This window comes from Clytia hemisphaerica, unplaced genomic scaffold (assembly GCF_902728285.1).
Source record: "Clytia hemisphaerica strain Z4C2 unplaced genomic scaffold, Clytia hemisphaerica genome assembly, whole genome shotgun sequence".
Classification (NCBI taxonomy): Eukaryota; Metazoa; Cnidaria; class Hydrozoa; order Leptothecata; family Clytiidae; genus Clytia; species Clytia hemisphaerica.
The window spans coordinates 324,978-349,642 of NW_027103587.1; the positions used below are offsets into that span (position 1 = coordinate 324,978).

The 24,665-nt window shown below is 35.1% G+C and overlaps 1 protein-coding gene across 1 annotated transcript; it reads left to right on the forward strand.

The window, feature by feature from the left end:
- Positions 1 to 19,635: 19,635 nt before the first annotated feature.
- Positions 19,636 to 22,771, forward strand: LOC136801470 (uncharacterized). The gene is made up of 8 exons (XM_067058115.1): positions 19,636 to 19,656; positions 19,936 to 20,190; positions 20,400 to 20,535; positions 20,754 to 21,005; positions 21,184 to 21,401; positions 21,611 to 21,741; positions 22,012 to 22,079; positions 22,527 to 22,771. The coding sequence occupies exons 1-8, from the start codon at positions 19,636 to 19,638 to the stop codon at positions 22,769 to 22,771; spliced, it is 1,326 nt and encodes a 441-aa protein (XP_066914216.1).
- The last annotated feature ends 1,894 nt before the right edge of the window (positions 22,772 to 24,665 follow it).

Consider the following 24,665-nt stretch of genomic DNA (forward strand, 5'->3'; position numbering starts at 1 on the left):
ACAATCTCTCGTGATCAACTCTCTGGCCTCATCCAACAATTTGAGACGCTGTTTCGTCAAATCCAAATAAACTTTTATATTTTTGTTCGTAGCATTTTTCCTATTTTTGTAGATACTTGTTCGTTTATTGAAGGAGTAAAATTTAACAATCATAGTTTTACGATCTTTTCCCACACGATGGGCCCTGTCAATGTCACTTGCCTCTAAGTTGATATTCAAATCCTTACAAACCTCAGTCACCTTAGTCACACAATCTGCACTTGACTCGTTTACATCTTTTGGAATTCCATTGATCCTCAGGCAGCTTCTGCGTGAATATTGCTCCTGAGCATCATTTTGCTTTGTTAAAAAGTTTACTGAACTGTTTAGTACTGCGTTTTTATCCTGAAGGATCTGTAAATTTTCCTCTAAGTATAGAATTCTCTCTTCGTGGTTAGTAGATTCCTTTTCTAAAGAGGCAATCTTTGCATCCTGGTATACAATTTTGTCATTTAAAGTTTGGAATAGATCTCTGATTTCAGCTAAATCATCCTTCGAAGCAACAGTTTCAAGTTTTTTGTCAATGGCTTCAAACATTTTTGTGACTTCAGTAGAACTCCTTGTCTTTGCTTGACTCATATTACCAAAACCAATCAATACAACAAGCCAAATAACAATAAAAAAAAACCACAAGAATATTAGCCAGCCAAAAGATTAAGCCATAAAATTCAAAACGCCCCTTTTTCCTTGACACGTCAGTTATCCGAGAGCATGACCGTTCACTACGAGAGTGTTTCTTCTGCCCTAAGAAGAAATTGGAACAATCTCCACATGATCTAGGCTTATACAAATGTCCACAGTGTAAGAGAGACTTCCACACCAATTTGTTGAATAATTACAGCATGGCAATGACGTGCTATGTCGACGTTATGGTGGACGATAGTAATGTAATGGCCTTCACAATTCATGACAAGGAAATTTCATCCATCTTTGGAGTTATGAAGAAGAATGTCCCGCAACTAAAGATGCACATTTTATCGTTGAAAGATTTTACTGTTGAATTTCACAAACAGAAAAAGAACATCTTGAGCATCACAACTGAAGATCTGTAAAATACACAAACATTAATGTATATAGACAATGCATTAGTTTTGTTAACCATTTGCTTAGCATTTCATTATTTCCATGTCAATGTTATCATGGCTTCCGTTTCAGCATAAAAAAGACTCCAGTCCATATTTAACAATCAAATTCGCATTCAGAAAGAAGATAGCAGCTAAACACTATCTTATTTTTCATTTTTCATTCAAGTTTTTAACCATAGAAACTTTGGAACCCTCTAAAGATGAGTTTTCTTTTGTTTTAAGTTACATTTGTAATTAACCACTACTCCTCATAAGTTGTTACTTTCATTTGACAACACACTTTTATCATTTTGTTAATATTATTTACTCCTAGAACAAAAAAGTTATTTTATATTCTTGCAACGGTTTCTCTTTCGTGTAAAATAATGAGACGCTCTATTGGAAATTTGACAACTTTTTTATCAATCATTTTTCACAATTTTGAAAAAAAACTCCTCTAACCATGTCAACTTTATGTAAATGAGCTTTTTTTTAACTGTAAATACTATTCATGTACATTATTTTTAAACTAAAACATCTGAAGTCAGTTCAAAATACAATATGTCGTTCAAACCTACAACGCCAGAAACATCCAAAAAAACATTTCCAAAAGGAAAGCAGACGAAGTATTGTGAACTGTCTTTTTTATTTACACGTTTGATTTTTTAAGGTGATATTTCTTTATTTTTTGTTACATTTTTTAGACATTTAAAAGTCTTTATTTTTTATACATATATTTACAAGCTTCTGGTAAGATGTAAATTTTATGTTTAGTCTTTAGGTAAAAGGTAACAAAATTTAAAACCAAGTTTTTTTTATTTTCACTCCATTGAGTTGCACTGAACTGTTTTCTTTTAACCCTATCTTTACTGGGCCCAACACACCTTTCTTTACAGACCGGAGCTCCGGCCTTTTGGCACTCCACATTTTTTTGCTTCAGTTTGCTGAAAACTTCTTTAAATTCATAGAATTTTTTGACACTGTGCTATTTTCTTACACTTTCAATGATACAAAATTCTCCATATATATCATTTCGAACAAAACCGAGCATCCAAAGTGATGAAACAAACTGACTTTTATTAAACCTCCGAACATTATTAACCCACATCGGTGAAACGTGGGCCTTTCCGGGCAAACTTGAATTGCGGGAGTGGTGTATTAGGTGTGGTTTTCGCCATTTTACAAAAGTTTTCTCATGATCTTCTTCAAAGTTTGTCTACTAAAGTTTTAAAACGGCAATCCCAAAATGTCATCTCTGATGATTTATTATGTTCAAAACAACCAAAATCTGATGCGACCCATTTAGAAACCCAGTTTTGTTCAGGTGTCACCGAAAATGGGTATCAAATAAATAAACGCTCTGAATTCAAGCTAGATCGGTAAAAAAATTCTACAATCGGTTACGAAATACTTGGCACGAAAAGGCAATCCACCGGGGTGTTTTGAAACCACAATCGATTTGCAAGGCTCTAAAGTAGGTTGGAAGGGTAGAGTTTTAACTCTGAGTTTTAACGCTAGACTTAAGACTCCAAAAGTTCAAAAATGGTCCATTAGGGCTTGAAATATAGCCTAGAAACCAATAAATCCCTCCCAGATGAAATTGACAATTCTCGAAAAATGGCAAATTAGCCAAAAGTGCCAATATGTTATGGCACCGATTGTAGATAGATATAAAAGCTTGTTAGAAGAATTGGACTCTATATTTTCACATGAAAATGGTCAACCAGACCCAGGCTATGAAAAAGGATTGTTTAAAAACATTTCTCACCCAAAGGTGATTGAATCCAAAGAATGGTCCAACTTATCGGAAAAGTTTAAAAACTAGATTACAATTCTTATCAAACTCCCACAAATCTTGGAATCAGCGGTCGCCAACAGTGTGTTTGAAACACGCTGACCTAGTTTAACTATCATTATGGAAAGTTTCAAAGCATATTTTTCAGTGATGCTCGAGATTCAGCTGGATATGATTTTTAATGTGAAACTTTTAAGTGTCAAGCAAATAGGTAAATCACCAAAATCATAAAGTGTTTTTATTCATCTATCTTTGTGCAAAGTTTCAATGTTTATTTTTCTATGATGCTGAAGATACAAGAAGATATTTAATATCAAGATTGAATTCTTTTGCTAACCAATTTATACAGAACTATCTCTTCTCTTGCTTTCAGTTAAATAACAATGTAGTCAATTTTGAACACTCAAGAGGAGAAAGAGATTTCTATTTTCTCTCGAAAGTGTGCATATGGATCTGAGAAGTGAAATGAAAATCATCAACAAGACAAGAAAGACTTGTTCATCTCTCGAAAGTGTGCATATATGGATCTGAGAAGTGAATGAAACTCATCAAGACAAGAAAGTCTTGTTCAAAGAAGATTTTCATGGTTCGTACTTCAAAATATGGGACATTTTTGTTCATCCAATGACTTGAAAAATCAACTCTGGAGAATGTAGTCTACATAACTTCAGAATACTTCGATAGAATCATGGAACGCGGATATTATTTTCTCGATAAAAGCACTGTATAATGAGATTTTGCACGAACCAAATAAAATGAAGCGAAAAGTAACTTTACGATGAACAAAAAACTCTGGTTCTGAACATCATATTGTACTGATTTGGAATTTTATGAAATAATATTGAGGAAGTAGCAGTAGGACACATTGATTTGATTAAATTTAAAATCCTGTGACTATCATTGAAAATTAAGATCAAACCATCGATCAAGGAACTTTGTCTTCTTGTGCTTCTGGCATGGTTCGACTCTGAAGCTACATATCTATGCATCCTTTTTGAAAGTCCTCGTACATGCTATGATTTAGGAACAGTTGAACATATTTTTCATGTACCAGTTTGTTTCGTTATGGATGGACATAGCTGCATTTTTTACAGTGGTATGGATATGCTGCTGTAAGAAGAACTGTTTACATTTTATTTACGTTGTTAACTTGAGTGAATGTGGAATATTGTGACTGGTGTTGTATGAAGTGACGATAAATACATATTATACTCAATGATAAAATTTTAAGTTATTAAAACATTTTCTGCTAAAAAAAGGAAGTATTTTTTCACCAACAGTTTTGATAAAATTTTATTTTCTAGGCAACTTTTTTCCCTATGAAGTGCTACTGTGTGAAAAATTCTGAGGGTGCTTTAATTGAGAATTTTTTTTTGAATGGAAAGAAATATTTTGGAAGGCAACTTCAAAGACAAAAGATGAGGTCATATTATTATTCAAATACTTTTGCATCACTCTTGATAGAAGTGAAGCCATAAAGAATTTGTAAATACTTATATAGTTTTCAAAATCCAAATGTATATACAGGAATTTTGTAATGTGATGTTATTTTTTTCAAAAAATGTTTTATGCATTATTTACTATTTGTTATTATGTTCATCTGCTCTTGATGAACATCAAAGAACACAGGAAAACAAAAAGGAACGGTTTATATCTTCTCATCTCACAATCTCTTTGTGTATAGAAAAACTCTTGTGTAGTATTTACATTTGTGAATCAATTTTGGCATAGCAAAACAGAAAATTTCCTTCATATAAGTATGATACAAGACAGAAGAAATTACACGAAAGATTTTTCATTCCCCTCCCAACTTTTTTATGTCGCAAAGTATTTTTCGGTTTGTTTAGATTACGAAAACGAAAGTGAAACTCCCGTTCGACCAATCAAATTGTAAACTTTTATCGCGCTCGACCAATCAAATTCCAGACACGTGACCATAATATTTTGATTTGCGTAGCAATACACTATTCCTTTAAAGAATGCAATGAATAAAATTCAAAAGAAAGATCAGATAGCCTTAATAACAAATGGAATACTTTTAGAGTCGAAGTCCTATTATCTGGGCAATATTCATTCAACATGGATCAATTTCCATCAATGTATAATTCCTCTTTTTCCTGAATGTGCCGATTCTATTGACAGATTTAGGAAGTATGTTGAAAAACTGAGTAACAAGAGAAAAACTTTACGTGGTGACAAGTTAAAAAAATTTTTAAACGAGCCTTTTTGTTTACCTCTTCCTGCTCAGAGCTCACATGATACCAGCAAAAATGAAAACAGTTCCAATAATGACATTACAATTGTAATTGATCCTAAAGAATTTGAGATGTCAATGACATCTCTACTTGAAAAAATTAATGATTTGGAATCAGAAATCTTTATATTACGTGAAAGCTTACAGGAAGAGAGTAAGGATAAGCTCAAATTTTCAAATAAACTAAATTCCCTACAAAAAGAAAGTGAGAAAACTTTGTCAGACCTTAACAAAGCACTATCAAAGTTGTCTCATTTATCAACACGTAATGTTAACAAACGTATTAAACGCCAAAAGAATAAAGTCGAATATCTAAGTGAGGAGATATCTGAAAAAGATGAGATTTTGAGTTCTCTGAAAAAGATGAGATTTTGAGTTCTCTGAAAAAGATGAGATTTTGAGTTCTCTTGAGATTTTGAGTTCTCTTGAGACTTCTCTTTCAACAACAATATCAGAAAATGATAAGTATGTACAGACAATCACAGAAAAATTAAAAAAATCATTAGAAAAATCTACAAAATATCGAAGGAGAGGTTATCGCTGGAAACGTAAGCTTGATAAGTATGAAAAAATTAATGAAACTGATGAGAATGGTTTTCAGTGCCACTCAAAAAATCTTAAAGCTGAAATTAAAAATCTTAAGGTTGAAATTAAGTATTTGGAAAATGAGAAAAACATAGTTGAAGATGAACTTCAAGACTTCATGGAAAACAAGGAAATTAAGGTTTTTCAAAATGGGCGCTATAAAAGTGAAATCAGGGCAGTTTACGAAGATCTTTTATGTATGGGTGTGAGCACGGGTAAGCTTAAGGATGTCATTAAGACTGTCTTAAAAAACATTGCAAAACGTGAGGCTCCTGTTTTGCCAAGTCAAACCTTTGCAAAAGGGATGCTTCTTGAGGCTCGCTGCCTTGCTCACCAACATTTGGTGCATGAATTGTCTGGAGAAAAGATTTCTGAAAGTGAAAGCCCTGCAAGTTTTTCTGATTTAAATACTCTTCACTCTGACGGCACTTCAAAAAAAGGTCGGTCTTATTTAACATATGACATCACCACAAAAAGTGGAAAAACCTTAAATGCAGGCCTTCGAGAGACTTATTCTGGGGATGCTGAAATGCAATTAAAAGTCCTTCAAAATATTCTTGACGATTTATCTAAAAAGTCCTCTGATAAATCTTTCAGCAATAAGGTGTTTGGCTCGATAAAAAATCTTATAAGTGACCGCTGCACCACACAAAAAAAATTTAACACCCTCTTTCAGCAGTACCGAGCCACTGTTTTACCACAAATTAAGGAGGGATGGGAAACTCTATCAGATAAAGAAAAGTCAAAACTTAAGAATATTAATGAATTTTTTTGTGGGCTCCATTATTGGTGGGACTTGCAGATCAAGCTGAAGCCACGTTGAAAGTTTGGGAGGGTTTACTTTATGATAAAGACAAAAAAATAGGGTCCCTTGCACATGGTGGCTATTCGAATGGAGAATCAGGATGTGTGCGTACTATTAGTGTGCAAGTGTGCACAGTGTGCAAATCTGTACAAGAAAGGGGTTGTGACAAAAGCGGACGTATGGTTCAATTTTCCACCTTTTTAAAAAGTGAGCACAACATTGATGAAATTCCTCTTTACCCATTTTTGGGTAATAGATTTAATATCATATTTTTGAACGCAGCTGGGGTATTCCATCTACAATCGCTACTTCAAGCTTTTTTTTCTGAATTCTGTGATGAGAATAGGCTTTTAACAGCTGTCTTTCATGACTTGAATGTTTTAGCTTATAAGGTGAGTTGTAGAGCTCTAGGCCTGATACATAAAAAGGTGACAGGTCCTTTTTGGCGACAGATGGTGGAATCTAAAACTGCTCTGAACATGTCAAAGAATTACCAAAAAATGGTCGAAAAATTTGAAGAATGGAGTGTTGATTCGTCTAATTTTTTATTCGGTTCAGATTGTCTCTTTCCTAAACACCTTCACAAGGATGCTGTTTTTGAAACTTTGACTTCTCAATTTGAACATGATGAATCCATGACAAAACCCTTGCTTGAAATGATATTTGCCAGTTTCACGGTGGTCTCAAAAAGAATGTTAGCAGACCATTTAGTAGGAGGCAGATATGATAATCCTTCAGAGGAAATTTGTCAAGAAGCAGTGTCTGTGCCAACATCCAATGCTCTGAATGAAAGAACATTTGGCATGCTTGATTGGCTTAAATGTGCCAAACCTAAAGCGCTTGACATGGTTTATGAAGGTATCATCGTGTTTAATTTGAATAAGACAAAAGCCTGGAGAGATAGTCTGTCTAAATCTGATCTTGAAGTGGTTATGGAAAGAGCTAGAACAAATGTAAAAGAGCAAAAAAAGCTTTATTTCCAGAGAAAGCAACAGATTCACAATGAAAAAGTAGAAAAATCTAAACAAGCAGCACTTGAAAAACAAAGAAAAGCTGAAAACTTAGCATCATTAAAGGAGCAATTGACTATTCAAATTCAAGAGAAATGCAATGGATTGTGGACTGACAAAAAAACCATTGAAGAGGAGCTAAGTAAACTTGAAACTGTTAAGAGCAAAAGAGAAGCATTAAAGGACCAATTAGACTTTCGCAAAACTGTTCTCCAAATGAATACAATATGTGATAAATCTCTTTTCTTTCTTACATCACAAGGAAAAAACAAAAGCATAGAGGAACTTACAAACAACCTTTTGAAATTTATTGAAGAAAAGGAAGTCGAAAATACTGAAGAAGAACCCGAATCTGTTAATCTTGACTTTTCAGAGCCAGTAATTTTGTCTAATGAAATTGTCAAACAAAGAAAAGAAGAGATACTTGCAAACGGGGAAAAAAATAAAAAACAGGGAAAGCAAAAAGCAAGTGCCAAAATTCAACCCAAAAGTAAAAAAAGAGTTGCAACAAATCCTAAAAAGAACGTCTCTAAGAAGCAAAAAGTTGCTAAAAGTTCTGAATCGCAATCACCAATAATTTCCGTTGCTTCTGATTTGATTGGAAAACTTGTTAGTCATAACACTGAAATAGATGGAGAACTTGGGTGGAATAAGGGTGTAGTTATTCGACAGGTAGGACGGGCAGTCAAAAACCCAAAATTTCTCATTCAATATCATCATTCTGACTCAGAAGGAAATGATACATGTACTGCTAACCTCCATGAAGATTTTTTAAGTGGTGACTTGACTCTCATAAATATTGTTACATCAGATTTAATCGATTCCAAAATAGAAGTCCTCTATGAGGAAGACAGCATTGATAAATGGTGGGAAGGTGAAGTCGCAGATGTCGATCAGGAAAGTAAAGACCCTGAAAACCCTGATTTCTATGTCTATTTCGAGTTGAACGAGGGGAGTGAAGATGAAATCACAGAGAAAGAATATTTTCTTGAGCCTTTGATAGAATTATATTTGAATGGGCGTGTAAGGTTTCTTGAATGTGTAGTGGGATTAGAATAATGAATTTAGATTTGTGTTGCTATGTACCCATACTTATTTACTCGCAGAAACCAGTTGGTTTGTAAACAATTTATTTTCAAATCCTCTAGTCTTACATAAAAGGAGATAATACATTGTCAGTGATTGATATGTACCTTAAAAAACAGAAATATCACCTATTGATAAATGAAATAATTATTGTTTCAAATGAAACCTGCATTTGAGTAAAATTTCTATATCTTGGTGAGCTTTTATTACTAAAAGGTACTCTCTAAGTAAAAATGTTGATTTCTCCAAGTGTTTGCATTTAGAGATATTTGTCTCGAAATTTAAAATATAATTGTTGATTATGTGTGGCTACAGATTCTAAATTCATTGACTCCCCTACTGATTAAAACCTAAGGACCACCAATATTATAGCTGGAGTGGTGGACTTGAGGTCGCGTGGAGGGGCAACTCTCCGATCGTCAAAAAGCCTGGAAACTTTCATAAAAAAATGTTAAACTTCATTTCCAAAAATAGTCACTCCCTTGACCAATCATGTTTCATTATGGCTAAATCTCTTCTATCGATCTATAAAAATTTGCAAGTAATTTGGAAGTAATTTACAAAGCTACAATGAATGAATTTGCTATTGACGGAACCATTATCAAAAGACGAAATTTCAAATTGATATGTCAGCATGTTTTAAACATCTGCAAAATACACAAGGAACATCAATTTTATGTGGATGTGATGGACTCGAGGTCTGCGAGGAGGGGCAGTACTTCAAAATTCATACTTTGTTTTTACAAAGATGTAAGCCATTTTTGGCATAGAAATTTTCAGAAGATAATGGAAGTCATGCAATTTCTATTACTTTAGTAGCAGAAAACTTTTATATATTGATGTTCAGACTGATTGAAAGGAGAGAAGTGGCCATAGAAAAGCAATTTTGTTTTATATGATTTTGTCAACCCCTTGCCCTCTGTTACACTCTTATTTCCTTCATTTTTGTATTTTTCTTTTCTAGCAAAATTATAATAAATAAATGGATGAAGAGATGAACCTCCCCCCTCCACCTTCGCCAGCATCAACTGTCGCTTACGTAAGAGTTGAATCTTTAAAAATTCACTTTGATTATGGTAATAATCGATTATTAACACAATGTGTATTCTATTGTTCTATATCGTGAAAATCAAGTTTTTAGTCAAATTTATAGCTTGTCGCAACGTAAAATTTTGACAGGTCATATGACACAACTTTTAATTATCCAATCAGTTCCTTAACAATGGTTGACAGTTGTATTGCAAGGCTACAATATTCTTTCTTATAAGTGGTTGTTTTGTAGTTTTCAGACTTTTCTGTACAATATAGCTTCACTGTATTTATCTTTTTTTATCACGGTTTAGATAATGATGAAGAAGGTGGGGTAACAGCGGAGCACGTCGTGGTCATCGTCCAAGATACCAAACAGGTTTCGGAGGACGATGACCTCACTCAATCACTCGATGGAAGTTTTGAAGAACCAGCTAAGCAGATTAATCAAGTAGTCAATCATATTTTAGAGATTGGGCAAGAGGATGAACAGCTTTTACAGAATCAAGGAGTTGTTAATGGTGTTAATCAAGAACTAGAATTGAATCAGGAACCAGAATTGAATCAGGAACCAGAATTGAATCAGGAACTAGAATTGAATCAGGAACTAGAATTGAATCAGGAACCAGAATTGAATCAGGAACTAGAATTGAATCCGGAACTAGAATTGAATCAGGAACTAGAATTGAATCAGGAACCAGAATTGAATCAGGAACCAGAATTGAATCTACTAAATCAGGTTCAAGGAATAGTTAATGGTGGAAATGGTAACGGACAAGGCGGTGGAAACGGTAACGCACGAGGCGGTGGAAACGGTAACGCAAGAGGCGATGGCAACGGTCCTGCACGAGGTCGTGGTAACGGTCCTGCACGAGGTCGTGGTAACGGTCCTGCACGAGGTCGTGGTAACGGTCCTGCACGAGGTCGTGGTAACGGTCATGCACAGGGTATTGCACGGGGCGGTGGTAATGGATATAATTATCGTGGACGTGGGGGGTTCGACCCATACCACCAACAACAAGCCCAACAACAGTTAAGCCCAGTTCAAATGGTGCACTTATTATTGACGACCATCAATAACTTCTTTTAAAGATTAAACTTTTTCAGAATGGATTTGTCACATGTTACTCCTTTGTATTTTTGTATTTTTGTATTTTTTTTGCTACCTGAAAAAAAAAATTGTAAGCCGTTAAATACTGTGATATCATTTAATTTCTCACATTTTTGTTCGATTACCTCTTTCTGCATCTTATTTTAGAGCAACAATTCAAATGAATAATTTAGAACATTTCGGACAGAAACATAAAACCTTTCCTTTTCATTAGGATAATTTTAAGTTTTGAAAAACATCATACTTGAGTGGTTGTGCTGCATAAAGCATACCTTAAGTGGATTAATTTTAGCGAGGATTTAATTTGGAAAATTTTGTCCGAATTCCCCCAAATTTAGCCCATGCCAATATTAATCCACTTAAGGTAAATGGTTTGTGTTTGTATTGATGTTAATTATCAATAACATTAACGTAACTGTTTTTCTTGTTACAGTGAAATAATAAAATGAATAAAGTTATTACAACCTAATGGTCATATCCAAGCAAAAAAGGAAGTTAAAAAATCAAGATATGCCTGGATATTTCATGATTGGAATCAAATTGGAAGTGACAAACAAAAGGGAGTAAGCTCTTTTTTTCCAATTTCATTGCGTTAATTGAATGATTTTCCCAATCACAGACTGGTCTGTAAAATACCATGGGGTGGTCCGAAAATTTTCAAACTTTGAATTCAGGCCCCACTGGCACATCTTCAGCTATAACAAAAAATTTGAGCGAAAAACGGTCACCAGAACAGGAGTTACAGTTTTTTTCTTTTTTTCTCGCATAAATTATCTCTCAGAATGTCGTTTTGCATAAATTAAAAATGAATTTGTACATGAAAATGTTTTTGTGAAATATCTTCCAGTTATGTGAAGCATCCCTGAAAATTTGAGCGAAAAACGGTCACCAGAACAGGAGTTACAGTTTTTTTCTTTTTTCTCGCATAAATTATCTCTCAGAATGTCGTTTTGCATAAATTAAAAATGAATTTATACATGAAAATGTTTTTGTGAAATATCTTCCAGTTATGTGAAGCATCCCTGAAAATTTGAGTGAAAAACGGTTACCAGAACTGGAATTACGGTCTTTTCTTTTTGTCTTGCATAAATTATCTCCCAGAATGTCGTTTTGCATAAATTAAGTATGAAGTTATATATGAAAACGTTTTTATGAGATGTCTTTCAGTTATGTGAAGCATTTCTGAAAATTTGAGCGAAAAAAGGTTACCAGAACTGGAATTACAGCCTTTTCTTTTTTCTCGCATAAATTATCTCATCAATTTTTTGCATAATTTAACTAATTATTTCTTAATTTATGCATTTTAAATATTTCTTAATTGGTATTGATTTCAATGTAATAAAACTGGATGAAATTGCTGAGGAGCTCCTGAAAATTTCAAGTCAAAAGCTTTATTAGATGGAAAGTTATAATCATTTTTGTCTTTGAATTCAATTCGTTAAAAGCAGTTTTTGGCATCTTTTGGTGCCGTTCTGGATTTGAGGTCTTGCTTGAAAAAGGTTGTGGATTTATTTCCAAATTGTACCAAAAAAGGCATATTTTAAGCAACTTTGAACGAGCATATCTCGAGAACCGCTTGAGCTATGAAGTTGGGTGACCCCTCATTTTTTTTCTAACGAGAAGGGCTTTCAGAAAAACTTGGTCTCATTTGGCTAAAACCAATTTAAAATTTTCACTGTCCCCCCTACCTATGAACAGATCTTTATGTCGAAATGCCCAATGATGGAAAAATGGATACATTCTTCACCTTTATAGAAACGATCACAAACAGAATCGACCATATTGAAAAGAAGTTATGATCATGCAACTACCTCTAAACAGGTGAGGCTACACTCTTTTCTATATTTCTATTGGAAATTAACAAAAACTGCATACAATGAGAATAACTCTAAATAGAAGCACAATGCTTCATGGGCATACTTTAAAGCCAAAATTTGAAAAAAATTGGTGTAACTTCAGGCTGAGATACTGGAAGCTCTGAAAATATTACAGAAAACTTTGACTGATATACTTTTCTCAATAACCAAAACAACTTGAAGTTCTTATTTCTCTTTACTGAAACCAATTTTCAAATAAAATTGAGGGAAATCATAAAGAGATGGGAAAATTTTGGACCTTTTGAGCCGTATCCTGAATTTATCATATAGTATTACGGTGAGTTGAAAGTGCATTGTGTTTTCAATTTTGAATTTTAAAAATATATGTAGTTGATAATGCTTCTGATTTTTTATTATAGAACACATTGGCAGCTGCTTCAGTATCAAAGAAAACACCATCAGAGAAGACAACTAATTCTAAACAGGTGAAGGTAGGTTGGATTTTGGTTAGTACTTCTCTATACTGTTATCTATATATTTGAAACGTCAGATCCATCCCAGAGGCCACAAATGTGTATAAAGTAAAGTGTATTCTTAAAAATTGAAATCTATAACATACTTTTTTAGTCGTGTAGTTATAGATTTTTATGTCCATACTTATGTGCCATTTTTGACCTAGAAAGTACTACAAAAGATCTTTTAAGTTTATTTGAAAACTCAGTTTTGAAACGCCTTCAGTGAGAGCAACACTTTAAATCACTATTAACCCTCTCACCTAGAAAATTTTTTTCTTTGTATGACCCCTCACTTAAATAATATCCCTCACAGTTAAGAATAGAGGAGTAGGTACGTAATCATGATCTGGAATATCTAGATACATTTTCCGTTTTTCTGTATAGGATGTCCTAAAAGATCAATCAAACAAAAAGCAAACTCCTCGACAGACCTTTGGTTACAAGCAAGTCAGGGTATGTAACCAAAGCAAAGAAAAGTAGCGAAAGGCAAGAGAGTCTATTTTCTGCCATCTTTGTTTTGACAGTTAGAAACAAAGCAGTATGGTCCGATCAACAATACGCTTCTAAAACGGCCGACCTTTAAAGGTCAGTGGACGTTATGCCCGATCGACAAGGAGAATAGAGCGCCGTACGGATATTTACCACAGACGTTTCTCGAAGAAATGACGTCTTCCGCCCCGAAAAAAGAACATCCTACTGTTTTTACCGCCGGAGCTTGATTTAAAAAGAGACTCATGTACAAACTCACGAAATTGACCAAAACCGAGTGTTAGACTTGGAGAAGGAGAAGGAGAAGGAGAAGAACAATTACCGTTTTAACAAATATTTCCTATATAGATAGGAAATATTTATCAATGTTTAGAAAAAGGGGTTACGCGCGCTCCAGAACGTTTAAGTACGTTCCTCCACTCTGTTTGCGTTGCAAATAATATTGAGGTAATCCGCGCCAGCAGCATAATCACGACGATCGGCGAAAAATTTAAGGCTAGTGAAAATACGTTATTTTATTGGTTGAAACTCACTAGCCTGCTACATTTTTCGGCCGTTTTCGTGATTATGCCGACTTGCTAGTTAACCTCACAAATATTTAGAGTGTAGAGTCTTGAGAAGCACTAGTGAAAGGTGAAAACAACAGCTTTTTAATTGGATATTCTTTTTGCGGGGAATCTGTTAGACAAAACTAGAGTGCCTTTTCTGGGTAAATATGTCGGGGGAAAGTGACGAAAATTATAAGAATTAAGGCGACGACATTTTTCCTAGTTGAAAAAACTTTTATTTACCTGTTTTTTATCCCCGGCCGAAAATTTTACAACAGCCTCAGGATCTATAAAGTCCAAAATATCTGAAAAACACATTGGCCCAAAGGGAATGTCGGGAATGTAAAAAGAAATTCCAAAATAAATACCAAAATTCTAAAACTTTAAAAAAATCCCGAAAATCGAGTATATTGCACGGGCCCAGGGAGCGGGGGTACCTTTTTTCACCTTCACTCACAAGCGCGTTCCCGAGTGCCAGGTAAATGCCGCAAAAACATATTTCAGTCCCATTCAGGTCACTTTTTTTCAAACGAGAGTCCCACGAACGAAGAGTCAATTTTTCGAACCTCTCGCTGAGAGACCGGAGCAGCTACCCTGAGTATCAGAGGTTAAGTTTTCAAAGAAAATAGTAACCTCTGAAGACAAATAATAGAAATTTTATCGCGCATGTGTCAATCTAATCACTGTAGAAAAAATCAAAGATGAAGAGCAAATATTACCATATTAAGACTATTAATGTCTAGCAGACTGTATCAGTATGCAGTTTACTATTTACGAATTCCCCAGAAACCTCCAAGTGTAATCAGAGTGAGTTTCTTTCGAAAGAAATCTTTTACATGATCGCCAAATGTATAACAGTAATTACTAAACTATTAATTATAGAAATGTCACTTTAATTGAGTCGAAATAATAGACAGACTTTATGTTATGATTCTCTATCGCTGACTCTTTTTACAAAGCATTGATGACTTTTTGTAAGTTGTGTTTTCAACGACGGGAATAAAAATATCGACTATGACGCTCATCCAAGATCTTGGATGGTCGTCATGGTTACTTTTGTCTTCGCTGATTGCGCGATGAATAGAATCTCGATTCGTCGGCACAGCGTAAATATATGATTTTGAGCTGTGCTTTTCACGGTACGGAGCAGCCCTTTTACCAACCTCGTTCCCTGCGTCGTATTATCAGTTTTTTTATGCTTTACTGATAGCGCCCTTTTACTTCCGCCTTGTAGTTTCGAATGTTTTTATTCGAAAATCTAATTCGAACGTTATAGATTTGAACGAAAATATTCGATTTTAGTGTTTCCATCTTTTGATGACAAAAATAGGATCGTCTAATGACAAAATAGAGAAGCATTTTTCGATCCCAGAAGTTTTGTTTCGCAGTGAGGGGTGTTGCAGATTTTTCAGAGATGTATTTGAAAGTTTCTAGATTGATAATTGAAAATGCAGATGATGTACAGTATTATTTCGATAGAGAAGAAACCACCCTTCATCATTGGATTAATCAGATTGAAAGCACTGAGTCACTGAGCACTGAGTTTCTATGTTTTTGTTTCGATATGCATGAAAAAGAAAAGTAGAGGAAAGGAGTTCCATGATTGAAACATATGCGTTGGTTGTAATAATGGTTAAAAAAGACAACATTTTTGAAACAGTAAAACAATGTGAATAATTTCTTGATTATCGTCAAGCCGTTAATGATTGTTGAGATTCTTAAAAAGTCAAGGACGTACCTTTGTCGCAAACGAGAGAATTGGGAGAGAACTTTTATAAATATCGCTCGTCATATGGTTTTTAATTACAAGACATTACATTCAGTTACATTTCCCTTATTATGTTATCAGAAATCTCGCATATTGGCAAACATTCAAGAATCTCAAATTATTTGTATGCAGTGATGAAAAACTGTTTTGCTTCACACGGACAATACCAAAAACTGAAAATATTTGGATCATGTCAAGTAGTTTTATAAATTTCTTAGTTCATCAGATTTGATTTTAGTGTATTTTATGGAAGAACTCCAAATTAAAAGTTCATCTGAAAATATTTTTGTTGCGTTTTCCCCCTTTCCCTTTGTCTTTGACACTTCCCTACTCCGGAAGTCATCTTTTAGACTGTTTTTGATTTGATTTTTCTCAGACAGGCCTGTCTATTGTTGTTGAGTACTGTATGAAGATTTTAACTTGAATATGAAACTCTTTACCTTGAAATTTTGTCTTCACAATTAAACCACAGTAATGTCTTTGGTTAAAACCAAGAACCAACAAACAAACTGTATCTTACTCTTATTAATTAGGTTCTTAGTAGGGGGAGGGCTCATTGTTGGAGGGGTTGGAAATTTTAATTCTAAAAACCCAAAAATAAGCTAAAATCAGGCATTATAGAGAAAAATAAGGAGCCTTCCTTCCCTCTGTCAGCTGAAAATATTTTTACAAATTAAATAAACGATGGGGGGTCCTAACAAGGTTTGGGGGTTGGAAGATTTTGGTTTTGGAGCAATCTCATTATTTAAAATATAAAGCACTGAGGATCCTTCACTTGCGATCGGAGTGATCTGAGGATTTAAAAATTGATACGAAAATTGATGTCATGTAGTCATACACGAAGTCTGAATTTTGAAAGTGGTTGAGCGATATATAGGAACTTAGTCGACCGCGCGCACATTATACCAAAGGAGACGCGCTGCGCGCGTAAAAAATGTGACTTTTTTCTCGGCTGTGTTAATTAGTTAATTGTAGCACAGAAATTTAAAACAGTTAAAGTGCATCATGAAAATAATGTCAAGTTTTGTGGATGTATTTTGACATTTTACAAGTCATTACCATTATCATTATCAACAATAAAATCCCTTAAAATACAATCACATGTCAATGTTCTATTTCTCTGACCACAAAGTCATTGGATATTTATAACCTCTATACATGTTCCTTGAACTTTCTGGAAAGAGTGATTGTGGTTTTCTATTGACTTTTTCATCTCTGCATAAATGCATTGCACAGTGAGGGTATGTTCATACCTTAGGTATGTTCATACCTTCTTCCCCTGAAAAAGGATGACTAGAAGTGGATGACAATACTTGGTTGTGACATTCATGACAGTAAATTGGCTGATTTGGCATAATACATTGAAAAAAACTAAATCCGACTGAATTACTGTTAACTTTAGGTGTCAATTCAAACTATAGAGAGTGGCGCAGTAAAAACTCGCATTCTGGATGGTACAGAAGCAATTGTTGTAAAACTTATTTCCCTTCAAATGCATAAAGGTAAGGATAAAGAAAGACTGACTTTGTCCTCGTAAAAATTTGTTCACCTTCTTGTAATTTGTAATCATCAGATTATTTGGGCTTTTTTAGGCGTCAATAATTATATCAATTATTAAAGATTCGAATCTTTAAAATATGCTTATTGTAATATGGCCGAGGGAATTGACATACCAGTTTAGCGTCACCCGCCCGCGTGTGTTTTGTGTAGCCGCGTAAAAATTTCATTATTTTAAGAAAATTTCATTATTTCACAGATAAACCTGAAAATTGAACTCCATCTCCTACAGCTATCATCATTGTCGCCTAAAGTGCGAAAAATAACAATTTCCTGCGCGTGCGTCATAGCTTCTGTTCGATCGGGACTTTAGTCCCCGTATCCCCATCACACTACAAAAAATTAAACCTGCTCTACACTAAAAGTTTTCTTTCAAATCGAGCGATCGAATGTGTGACGCACGCGCAAAAACAAGAAAAACATTCGAATTGTTAACAAGACGAATCAACCACGTTGACATTGTTTTTTTTAGTTCCAATTCAAAACATGACTACGACGATCAGCATAAGAATTTTGAAGCAAAAAGATGTAATCGTCTCTTGGACATTCATCGACTTAGAGAAAGATGCTTTCTCCGTAAGAGAATTGTTTTTAGACATTACAAAGGGTGAGTTTCCACACGTTAAATGGAAAAAAAAGGACTGTTTAAACCTGACTGTGACAGGATGTAAAACTTCTACCGATCACAAATTACTGCAAGAGGTCAATGCTTTTCCTTCATCAGACGTTGTACAGAAAGCTTAACTTTTTGGTATACTTTATTTTTCTACCTAAGTTGAACACCCAGATGATTGCGAACTATGCAAAAAGCCTGTCGAAAATGCTGCTTCAAAGGGACCAAATGCCTTAGAGTTGATCATGGCAGGGCTCAATACAAGGATTCCGTACCGAAGGAGATCGAAAGTCCGAAGAACGGAAAAGAGGAGCAACACAACAAAATTATTCGTCATATCGCAGAAAAAAACTGTGTTTTTGATCCTAATGCAGCTACCGCTTCTGCACGTTTTGTAGAAAAGTTAGCTAATGCATTGTGGTACGTGGATGGCCACACAGATCGTTTAGAAAAAGAGTCTAGTCGTGTCTTTCCTCCCTCGTTTAAAGGCCTGTTGGGCGGAGAAATCAAAACACAGAAAAAGAGAAATTGGAAACCTATCTGGCGACAAGCTTTCACAATTAGCTGATGCGTTGAAAGAAGCAGTGCAAGCCTTGAGCTTCGCGTCTTCCCATGACTGGAGTACCTTAAAAATAGAATGTTTGAAATTGGCCGAAGTGATGGACGACTACGCCCGTTACCTTTCCGTAACAAAAAAACAAGATGCTGAAACTTCATGCAACACCTCAATCAAGTCTTGAGAAGAATGCTAACGTCAAAGAGTTGCCAGTGACTGAACATCCTGCAAAGGTACTGCAACCCTTGGACATTAAACTCCAAAGTGTTGAAATGTATACACCAATTAATGTACGAGAATTTCTTGAAGGTGCATTCGATCGTAAAGAGATTTATAAACTTATCCACGATAAACTACATCTTGGTGGACTCACAATCAAATCTGTACATTACAGCTATATTCCTGGAGGCCAAAAGCCGGCTTTGCATTTTGTTTGGTCAGTACCAGAAAAGTCCGATGATATTATCCAAAAATGTGTCAACGTCATTCGACAAATTGAATCTGATATACCACGTTACGAGCGTCGTGTCGCGATGAAAACCTTCAAAGCTACATTCGGCTTCGCAGCTTCCAAAGTTGCCCTGAGGGCAATGTTTCGAGATTTGACGGGTGACAAATCAGCGCCACTGAATCTAGGAGAAAAAGAGATCGACGAGAGAATGGATTTTGCTCCTTTCAATGAGGACAGTGGGATTCTGGTTGATTTAAGAAACCAACCAAAAGCCGCCACAAAGTTGACAAATTCAAGCTCTTCTTTGAGGAAACCGAAAAGTATCTTTCAAATGATGTTGGAGTTGCCTGTCAGGACCGCCGTCACGGGGAGCAACTTTATCTTGCCAAAGCAATTAGTTTCAGAGATCTACGAGACAGAGTTAAAGAATTAGTTCCTGATGGCACTGATGTACCAAGCGTAAAATGGCTTCGATACCAATTTCAACCTCTCAATGAATATGCCAAGACGAGTATTTACTACAAAGGACGCATACAAATCAAAATGATGGTGCAAAAACGACAAGTAAGTTATAATTTCGGCTAAGTTACAGTAGTTAAGTAGTTACTTATTCTTTGTATAATTCAAACTAATTTTGTAACTCTCTTTAAAGCAGGATGAAGACTAGCATATGTATGTAATCTTTTAAGTCTAGGTCCTTTGGATATTTTAAGAGCTTCATATATCGTAATTCATCTCAGTGAATTGAACTTTCTCTACTTCAAAGATTTTTTTGAAAGTCCCTCATTGATTCGAGATTCTTTTTTAGTGTCTATAATTACGCTTTTGTAAATTCTTAATCAGATCAGAGTCCAGCACGTCGACGCACATTACTGTGTCGCCAGTTGGAAGTATTTGAGAGAATACGCTGTCAAGCACCGAGATCTGGTCAATCTAGTTAGTATGGACGACAAGCACAAGATCAAGTGCAGAGAATCTTCGTACCCAGTCGCGGCCGCAGAAAGGGGGAAGAAGGTGATTGTTGGCAAAAACCAGGTTATGTCAGCAGCCGATCATGATTTTACGAAGTTTTCACTGGTACCATCTGTGCACTTGTTTGTGAGTCTACTTTTTGATAAAAATTTTGCTTTCCTAGTTTCCTCAACTGTCAAAGTACGAGTGAAAAGTTTTATCACCTGGTTCATTTTAATTTAAAATGTTTTTAAGGAAGCAGCACCAAATGAGAAGAGAGAACCTATCAACCTATATCACTAATTAATGAAAGACATTTTTTGGATCATTATTCTCATTTCTGTATTCAATTTTAGATTGACATACCTGATGACATAAGCCAATCTTTTTACCGTGGTGACGTACATATCGGTTTCAAGGAATCTGCTTTCGAACCATCATCAGCATTGAGGCATAGTACTGAATTGAAAGAACTGATTATTCAACGCGAAGGTAAATTCTATGAGTAATTATCTGAACACTGAACTTGAACACTGCGTATTTCTATTGTGTTTTCCCCCTTTTATTATAGAGGTCAATCTTTCCAGCTCTTTTCATGTAGGGACCCTGTTTCATGTATACAGACGGTGGCCAAGACCTTTGGATGAACGACTTGTAAGGTTTTACCGATCACCCTATTCTGTATCTGTCTTTTTCTTTTTTGATTACAGGTCCAGTCCCTCCAGCTCTTCTTTTGTATACAGACGGTGGTCCAGACCATCGGGTTAACTACCTTTCTGTTAAGGTTGCGCTGATCGCCTTTTTTCGTGACCTCGATCTTGACCTGCTGATTGCTTTGAGAACGGCGCCCAGTAATTCTTGGGCCAATCCCGTGGAACGAATCATGAGCATAGTAAACATAGGACTTCAGGGTGTTGGGATGATGAGGCGCAAAATGTCCGATGAATTTGAAAGGGTAGTATGTGAGTATCAAAAAGAAGCTATGATTTTCAGAATTATTAAAACTGGCTTTAATAGTTAAATTTACTGCTCTGATATCTTGAATCACAAAAAAGTAATACAAAGGAATATACTAGGGAATAAATGAAGAATGACATTATGTCAGTAAATTAGAATGTTTTTATTTTTGTATACTTACAGCTAAAGCAAGTAGTGTGAAAGAGGTCAGAGAAGCCGTCAAGACTGATGAATTACGCCAAGAAATGAAAGAAACCATGGCTTTTCCTAAAGAGCTCTTAAACTCACAAATGAAACGCCTCGCATTGAAGGGAAAAAGTTTTCAGGTCTTTGACGCTGCTTCTGGCACATCTATTGACGATTTGTGGACAAAGTGTCAAGAAATCGATCGTGACTTGAAGGCTTTTTTTATAACAAAGATTGCGTAAATCCCTGTCTCATGTTTTAAGTGGCGAATAGATTTCCTTAGAAAATTGAGTGACTATTGGCATTAGATAATTCCTCATTACCTCAAGTTGACATGATTCAATTTTCAACAAAATTTTTCTGTTGCTAATTTTTAATGATACCCCCATTAAGCTATACTGTAAGCTTGTACTTCTTTTTTCAGAGAGACAAGACAACGAAAAAGGACCTGAAAAACTATCACTCTTTGAAGTCGTTTTTGAAGAATCATTGTAAAGAAACGCACTACACGTTCCAGATAAAGAAATGTTCTTCAGAATCTTGCGATTTTTGTGGGTAAGAAATCATCTTTTATAAACTACTAAACATTGCTCATTTCTGTCGTAGATTGCAGTGAGATCTATTTTTACCAAAGGGGATATTATGAGTGACTATAATATTGTTAACCTCGGCAATTTATTCTCTTTAGACCTTTTCGCGATAAAAACTACAAAGCCCTGCCGTTTCTCCCCGATCCCCAGCTTGGTGAAAATGGTCACTACAAAACGTTCAGCCAAATGTACGGCAAAGTCACGAAAGATCTAAGTCAATTTTTTTTCTTTAAAGTAAAATCTTAAACTGCTTGAAAGAAGTAAAAGACAATGCTGGAGGTATCAGATTCTGTTTCCGTCAAAGTATTTGAATCTCAAGTCCGTAATTTTATTTACTTTATAGAGTCGTCCTAGTTTGAATGCACGTCCGGCAAATAAGAGGAAGAAATTGACATTTTCACCGTCAGTCCAACATGCCAAAAATACGGATATAATGTTACAGTGTGAAGAATGTGAAAAATGGCGATTAGTGTTTTCAAAAAAGAAGATCAAGGCAACCCAACGGAAAGCTATCAATGAGTTTTTGGAAGGTTTTGGCTATTCATGTGGCTTTTTGTTTGGTTAGTTTTAGATTTTTCACTAATATTTTGCTGACTGACGATTTTTTCAGCCCTTTCTTAGCATATATAGGCCATTTCTGCCCCCTTTTACTCGGAACAATCTATCGCTCAAGCATTTTAATTTTTTCCCTCAGGTTGTTTTAGTTATGAAAACACTTAACTGTAATGGTTTTTTTTCGATAATTTTTAGATAATGTTCAACTTCCACACGGCGTAGAGGTCTTTGTCAGAGATCACGATTGTTTGGACCTTGTGGAAAAGCTCTACTATTCATGTGGCTACGAGCCCATTTGCATCTACTGTGGCTGGTATTTATCTGACGCCGACGAGAACGCCGACACGTACCCTCAATGTGTCGATTGCGATGGGCCTGAGATTCCAAAACGTAACAAGCAACATGCTGAATGGACCTACCTGATGATGAAAGTTAGATAGCAATGCGAAAAGAAAAATGAAAAAAATCAGTCCGAAAATATAGCGTTTAGCGAAAATACACAACACAATAAATTCATCATTGATTGTTGATAGGGGGGAAGGGTTGTAGGGAAAAAATAAATAGGAAGTTCTGGTCCCAAAAATCAGTTTTATTAATTTGAATCATGCTTGATGGTGAGCATTGTTATCAATAATGTTTTCGTGTGAAAAACATAGAAATATAAGGAAAAAATCCAATGAAAATCTGCAAAAACGACGATTTCCGGCATTTTCAACCGGAAAAAATTTTTTCTCAAAAATTGAACTCGGCTATTTTATGAGCATTGCGAATACGCATCTTTCTGCAAAAAATCAGAAAGAACTAAAACTGAAAATTCGAGAAAAAGTCAAAAAACCGGTTTTCCGGCATATTTCCTGCATTTTCGGCCGGAAGAAAATGTTTTTCGAAAATCGGGCTTCGTCACATTTTAGGTATTGTCATATTGCATCAGTGTGCAAAATTTCATAAAAATATATAAAGTACAGCTCGAGAAATTCAAGAAATACTGTCTTTCCGGCGAAAATAGGTTGTTCCAGCGACTTTTAAAATAGTTCCGGCTTCAAAAATCAAGTTTATTGAAAATTGAAACACGCTTGATGGTGGGCATTGCTATTTAAAGTGTTTTTGAATGAAAAAAAACAACCAATTATAAGGAAAAAGTCCAATGAAAATCTAGAAAAACGGCGATTTCCGGCATATTTCAGGCATTTCCTGCAGGAAAAAATTTTTTCTCAAAGATCGGACTCGGCCATGTTTTGGGCATTGTTTATACACATCTTTGAGCAAAAAGTCAGAAAAAACGAATGATAAAATATCGAGAAAATGCCAAAAAACCAGTTTTTCCGGCATATTTCCGCCATTTTCGGCCGGAAATGAATTTTTTTCGAAAATCGGTCTCCGTCACAATTTAGGTATTGACATTTTGCATCAGTGTGCAAAATTTCATGAAAAAATATTAAGTACAGCTCAAGAAATTCAAGAAATACCGTTTTTCCGGCGAAAATCGGCTGTTCCGGCGATTTTTAGAAAGTTCCGGCTTCAAAAATCAATTTTATTGAAAATTAAAACATGCTTGATGGTGGACATTGCTATTAATAATGTTTTTGAATGAAAAAAACACCAATTTATAGGAAAAGTCAAATGAAAATCCAGAAAAACGGCGATTTCCGGCATATTTCCGGCATTTTCGGCCGCAAAAAATTTTTTCTCAAAAATCGGACTGGACCATGTTTTGGACATTGTTAATACGCATCTTTGAGCAAAAAATTAGAAAAAACTAATGATGAAATCTCGAGAAAATGCTCAAAAACCAGTTTTTCCGGCATAATTCCGCCATTTTCGGCCGGAAAAATTTTTTTTTCGAAAATCGGGCTCCGTCACATTTTGGGCATTGCCATTTTGCATCATTGTGCAAAAAATTAGAAAAAATTAATGAGCCGATCCCAAGAAAAGCTGGCAACAGACGAACGGACGAACGAACGGACGAACGAACGGACAAGGGTTAATTTAAAGGACTACCTTAGGTAGGTCCAAAAAGTAAATATTATATATGTAAATATTATATCGATATTATACATTATATAGTTTTGTTTCATGGAATATAATCTTCTTAAGATCGCTTCGTTGTTTGAAACACATAGAGACTTCTGGTTACTCATCTTCTCAAAATTCTTCATCGTCGCAATCATGGACTTTACTCGAGTTGACCCCCTTCTTGCTTGGCTACTGATTTGATTTTGTATCTTGAAATCCAAATGTCCGCGTAAGTCTTTAATTTTACCGCCGCGGCCTCTGGAATCGATTCTTTTTCCGGTCACGGATACTTCAATTTCTGTAACTGCACATGCGCAATAC

Bases quoted from the DNA above. Each gene is read 5' to 3' on its own strand.
- LOC136801470 (XM_067058115.1), top strand. From the start codon at position 19,636: ATGATGGTGCAAAAACGACAA. The intron at 19,657-19,935 runs GTAAGTTATAAT...ATTCTTAATCAG, and splicing joins TGATGGTGCAAAAACGACAA to ATCAGAGTCCAGCACGTCGA. The intron at 22,080-22,526 runs GTATTTGAATCT...GATAATTTTTAG, and splicing joins CAGATTCTGTTTCCGTCAAA to ATAATGTTCAACTTCCACAC.